Below are 5,718 nucleotides of genomic sequence, written 5' to 3'. Positions count from 1 at the left end.
GCATTTTCTGCTCCATTTAAAGCAACCACTCACTTAAATCCTGAATTAAAGCTTATAACGCCAAAAGAATTTTACACACACACACACACACACACACACACACACACACACACACCTTTGCAGTGTTAGTGACAGATGTCAGGTGCATGATGTTGACAGTTGCAAGACAATATGCCAGCGCTGCACCCCTTGACTTGCACGACTTATGACAGTATCTCTTGAGTGCCATCCACAGTGACTTAATTATACAACAAGTTTCCTGCATGTTAAAGCTTGCAGAGTTTGAAAAGCTGAGAACACACACATTTACTTTTGAGTGATATCATTATTTGTGTAATTAAAGCTTAGCAGAATATGGAAGGTAAAACACACACACACACACACACACATACTAAATAAGTATATAAACATAAATAAATAAATAAATGTATAAATAAGTAAATAAACAATAAATTATCATTATGTATGTCATCATTATCATAACCATAATCTGTGCACATTGCAGTATAATTTTCACATAAAAAATACATGCAAATATATCAACAGTCTATGCACATTCTTAGGAATATACTGAGGATAAAATATACGAACATTAAGAAGTGACATGAGAAGTGAATGTGGGCAAAATGAAATATTGGTTTGATAACATAATTTCAAGACATGTAAAATTCATTATCGGTTCTTCTTGATGGTAGTATATGTTTTTATCTATTTATTTATTTATTGTATTCTTGCATTCATGTTCCTTATATGACAATTAACATGTTTATGGAACTTAAGGTTTACTAAAAATAACAATAATAAGTGAATGAATAAATCCTGGTAAAATAAATCAATAAAAATTCTTATTCATTATTATTTTTCCTTCTTCCTTCCTTCCTTCATTCATTCATTCATACATACATCGACTGCCTTCCTCTCTCTCTCTCTCTCTCTCTCTCTCTCTCTCTCTCTCTCTCTCTCTCTCTCTCTCTCTCTCTCTCTCTCTTACACCTCCTTGATGACCTCAGCCTTGAGTCGTTCAGCCAGGGCTCGCCGCACCGCCAGGGTCTTGGCATCAAGGCCACCGTCCAGGGCCTGTGGAAATCAGATCATGTCACGAAATATCAGGCTGTCTCACTGCATGAATCAATATAATGACAAGATCCAGAGGGCCGTCACACATTCCTTCCTAGTTGTCTTTTACAAGGTACACAGATATAGATGGACGAATAATAATAAGTTAGCTATGAGAACTAGTGGTGGATCCAAGCTAATACAATCTTCCCTTGCCTTCTGTACACTACCCACCCTGTAGATACCCCATACCTACCCTTCTTGCCGCCGTGGCAGACTGTGGCCTCTTATTATCGTTCTCCTCAAAGTCCTGCAGCTGTTTCTCTCTCTCTTTCTGTTTCATCTGCAACAACTTGTCCCTCTGACTTTTGAGGTACTCTTGCCGCCTCCTGAGATCTTCAGGGTCAATGCCACTACCCTGTGGAGATCAAACCAGGTCAGGAGGGAGAGAAAGAGAGAGAGAGAGAGTGGGGAGGGGGAGAACCTGACGAATCCTAAGTTTTTTGGATAAAAATTTAGCTATTGATTGATTGACTGAAAAAAAAAGGGGAATGCGCCACAACATTGCGGTCATATGGCGCCGAAGGGGGAACGCTTGGTCGACAGAGCCGACGGGCACCGAATCCTCCAATCCAGTGACAGGTGAGCCATCAAATAAGTACACCAAAACTATCTTAATTAATACTAGAAAACACCAAATAGTAGTAAGCTATCAACCATCTTGTTCTGTCCAATGTAGCTACATTCAACATCACCATTTGGAGTAGAAAATATAACAGAAAACAGAGAAATCTTTTGCCTCTCACACATTGTCAAACGTAGCTCAGCCCTGGAGAGACACACAAAGCCTCTAACCTTGCTGGATATAGGAGGCAACACAGGCATCCTTGAGAACTCCTCTGTCTTTGGCTCCTCCTCCTCCTCCTCCTCCTCCTCCTCTGCTTCCTCCTCTTGTTCCTCTCCTTCCTCTCGCTTGGGGCGTCTCAGGGCCCTGTCCAGCCTTTCCCTCTCATCCTGGGTTGACCTGGCAATGGCTTCCTCAAGGTCACGCATTTCCTGGTCCATTGCTTCAGCCATGGCCTCGTGCTCCTCCACCGAGATTCTGTGTGTGTGTGTGTGTGTGTGTGTGTGTGTGTGAGGATGGGGTAAAGGAATTTCTATAATATCTATAATGATAATAATAGTAACAATAATAGACATGATAATGATGATGATGATAATAATAATGATAATAATAATAATAATAATAATAATAATAATAATAATAATAATAATAATAATAATAATAATAGTAGTAGTAATGATGATAATAACAATAATAGTTGGTAAAGATGATGATAATACTGTACATTTATATAATTACTACTACCATCATTATCATTATCTAGCAATACAATAACAGACGATAATCACCAAAATACCAAACCATTCTCTCTCTCTCTCTCTCTCTCTCTCTCTCTCTCTCTCTCTCTCTATTTATCTATCTATTTATGTATTTATCTATCTACCTATCTATATATCTATCTATCTTACCTGTACACCTCCTCCATTATCTCCCTCTCTCTCTTTTCTGATTCATCCTCTTCGTCCTCCTCCTTTTTGTAACTCTCCGGCACAATTCCATACTTGCGCTGCAGCATTTCCAGGGCTTGCAACTGTAGTTCAATGTTCTTCTGGATCATCATGTTGCGGAAGGTATGGTAGTCATCCGCTGCCCACACTTGCTCCAATAGGCTCTGTAATACATGTAGTAGTATCAGTTCTTCTTTACCTCCCTCGCTCTCATTCTGCGTATTATGACACACATACACACACACACTCACTCTTTGAAAGGGAGTAGTGATGGCCGCCATGCCGCAAGCCTTTTCCAGCTGCTCCGGTGTCACTTGCAGGTCATCCATGAAGGACTGCAACAAGAAATCCACTAGTGTCTTATACTCTTGGTGGATTCCTTTGTGATCCTCATTTCCTTCCTCTTCTTCTTCTTCTTCTCCCTCTTCTGCCTCCTCCTCTTCTTTGTCCTCTGACTTTGGTTCGAATGCTGAAATGGTAGTAGTAGTAGTAGTAGTAGTAGTAGTAGTAGTAGTAGTAGTAGTAGTAGTAGTAGTAGTAGTAGTAGTAGTAGTAGTAGTAGTAGTAATAGTAATAGTAGTAGTAGTAGTAGTAGTAGTAGTAGTAGTAGTAGTAGTAGTAGTAGTAGTAGTAGTAGTAGTAGTAGTAGTAGTAGCAGCAGCAGTAGAAGTAGAAGCTATTGAATGTCTTGGTATCTATCTCTTTCTGTATCTTCTTGTATCACTCACTCAGTCTATCTTACTACCTTACTAAGACAACATACAAAAAACTGGATACGGTTCATTGAAAGAAAAAAAAAACTAAGAATGAGTGAAAGAAAGAATTCAGTTATCTTCGTTATTTATCTTTTTTTTTACTTATTTATTTGTTTGTCCTCTTCCACTCCCTGTTTTTTTTTTTTTCGAACGTAACTTTTTTAATGTATTTTAAACTAATCTAACGTTACTGCTTGAAAATCATAACTTACTTTAATCATTTCACTCGACTATAGAAAAACAAAGTAACATCCAAGGAATCTATTGACGGCATATGAAAACAAAAGACATCTACATGAATAATAACTAAGTTTAGCTCAGTGGAATGCACTGGATCTTAAGGCGCCACTACTAACCTGAATGACGAAAGATTTTGCTTAGTGGAATTCTACAAAATACACACATGGGAGGTATGCAGACAGTGAGAGAGAAAAAAAAAAAAAAAAAAAAAAACAAGATATCCGCTTTTATCATACTTATCAGCCCGTGCATCACTTCAAATAACGCAAAAAAAAAAAAAAGATTAAATAAATAAATAAAATTCCAGACGAAAGGAGTGACACGTGGCAAACAAGTACCCTGACTCGACGCTAGCATTGATTGAGACTTAAGCTTTGAATAATTGAGGCGTTCGGGTCAATATGTGGTGGTGGTGGGTGCGGCGGGTGTGGCACGAGTGGAATGTTGGAGCGTGAACAGCAAGGAGAGAATAAGTGGGAGGGGAGAGTAAGGAGAAGGAACTGGAATGAGCTGAATCCCAGACGAAATAATATATGGCTGATAACATACTGATAAATGGTATAATAATAATAAATGGAATAATAAATAAGCACACACACACACACACACACACACACACACAGAGAGACTCCCAGCCTGCACTTGTATTCCCATCTTTCAGTGACTTTAACTCTTTCAACAGAGAGGTTTCGAGACACTTATCCTCATTAGAATAAATAAGTAAATAACTAAATAAAACGAAATATTTCACTGCAAACGTGACTTACTAAATAAAAACAGCAGAGAGAGAGAGAGAGAGAGAGAGAGAGACTGTTTTTGAAAATGTATTATGATTATCGTTATGACTTCTGTAAATAAAAGAAAAAAAAAAGCAGTTATAAAAATTTCTGATCTCTACTTACTGACGGACTTGTGCTCTATAAAGGTGAGGATGGGGACACACCACACGGGTCCCCGCAACAAATTGAGGATCCCATCCAGCACCCAGCCCACCTCCTCATCCTCGGTCGACATCGTGCCCCGGGTGGTGTTCTGCCTCGCCCAACGCTGCTGGAAAACATCATTGCAAAACCAAGTGATGGGTACGAACCTATAAAAATGAAAAAATGAAGGTCAACGGGGCAAGGTTATTGGATTTTGTTGCTGGCTGACTTCCGGGTTTGTCTTCGCACGCTCTTTATTTACTTATTCGTTTATTTTTAAGTGAGAAGGGTGGGATGCAAGTAAAGAAGGCTGTCGGCTTCTTTTTTTTTTTTCTCTCTCTCTCTCTCTCTAACTAATGAGAGGAGTGTAAAAGTCAATAAACATAATAAATGAGTGAAAAAATCGAACTAATGAGCCAGTTGATTCATATATGATTTCGAGCAGTTAACTATTTTATTTTCTAGATACTGGTTTTGTATTATATAATGACTGGGTGCGTAGTCTTTACGTGAGTCTTCCAGGAAATGTCAGTGCTATATGTTAATTGATGCACTAATTGTATTTAACACTTACATACAGTATTGCCAGATGAGAGAAAATGTGCTAAAATCTTCGGGCACTCTCGCTTATATTGCACACAAATGAACGTGTTTTCTCTTCCCCTGTTGTCTTTTCTGTCGCTCACTCGCGCTCTTCCTCTCCCTACGTCTGTCCCTCTCCTCAGTCAGCGCCACACTGATGCACTGATGGAATTTTTACCTGGCCAGGTATGTTACATGTAAGTCAAATCAAGATCCCTCAACGATGCAGAATCTCACGCGTGGAGAAAACACAAATCAATATAAGAAAATGGTAAATATGTAAGAAATAAGTCTATTCCAACTGATAACCTAAAAGTAAAGAAAATTAAAATAGCAATATATCTTCTACAAGTTTTCTTCCCAAGGCTTGACTCAGTATCCATAGCAACGATTTGTTTTCCTGACGTCACATTACGGTGACCAAATTCAATATTTCTTTTGGAATTTTTACGTAGAATCAATTGTTACGTTTGGATAGCCTTCCGTCCGTCACGGCTGTATGTTGCCAGTAGCAGGGGAGGGCAGCTGTACGGCAGAAACTGTAGTTGTTGTACACGGAACAAAAGTAGTAGCGATAGTGGAAGGAACTG

The 5,718-nt window shown here is 38.9% G+C and overlaps 1 protein-coding gene across 3 annotated transcripts; it reads right to left on the bottom strand.

The window, feature by feature from the left end:
- Positions 1 to 440: 440 nt before the first annotated feature.
- Positions 441 to 5,403, bottom strand: LOC135112569 (cilia- and flagella-associated protein 36-like). 3 transcript variants are annotated; one of them, XM_064027028.1, is made up of 7 exons: positions 5,125 to 5,403; positions 4,526 to 4,670; positions 2,880 to 3,097; positions 2,590 to 2,792; positions 1,912 to 2,158; positions 1,313 to 1,474; positions 441 to 1,077 (listed from the first exon to the last, which is right to left on the bottom strand). In XM_064027028.1, the coding sequence occupies exons 2-7, from the start codon at positions 4,635 to 4,637 to the stop codon at positions 988 to 990; spliced, it is 1,032 nt and encodes a 343-aa protein (XP_063883098.1). In that variant the 5' UTR covers positions 4,638 to 4,670; positions 5,125 to 5,403; the 3' UTR covers positions 441 to 987. The 3 variants fall into 3 exon arrangements, with proteins under 3 accessions (XP_063883098.1, XP_063883097.1, XP_063883096.1); XM_064027027.1 differs by having other exon boundaries at positions 5,121 to 5,402; XM_064027026.1 differs by having other exon boundaries at positions 4,526 to 4,673; positions 5,121 to 5,396.
- Positions 5,404 to 5,718: the final 315 nt, after the last annotated feature.

Source organism: Scylla paramamosain, chromosome 24, assembly GCF_035594125.1.
Source record: "Scylla paramamosain isolate STU-SP2022 chromosome 24, ASM3559412v1, whole genome shotgun sequence".
Classification (NCBI taxonomy): domain Eukaryota; kingdom Metazoa; phylum Arthropoda; class Malacostraca; order Decapoda; family Portunidae; genus Scylla; species Scylla paramamosain.
This window is presented reverse-complemented; position numbering and strand designations above follow the sequence as displayed.

Coding starts and splice junctions, on each gene's coding strand:
- LOC135112569 (XM_064027028.1), bottom strand. CDS start 4,637: ATGTCGACCGAGGATGAGGAGGTGGGCTGGGTGCTGGATGGGATCCTC. Junction 2,159..2,589: donor ATAATGGAGGAGGTGTACAG/GTAAGATAGATA, acceptor ACACACACACAG/AATCTCGGTGGAGGAGCACG. Junction 1,475..1,911: donor TGCCTCCTATATCCAGCAAG/GTTAGAGGCTTT, acceptor TGATCTCCACAG/GGTAGTGGCATTGACCCTGA.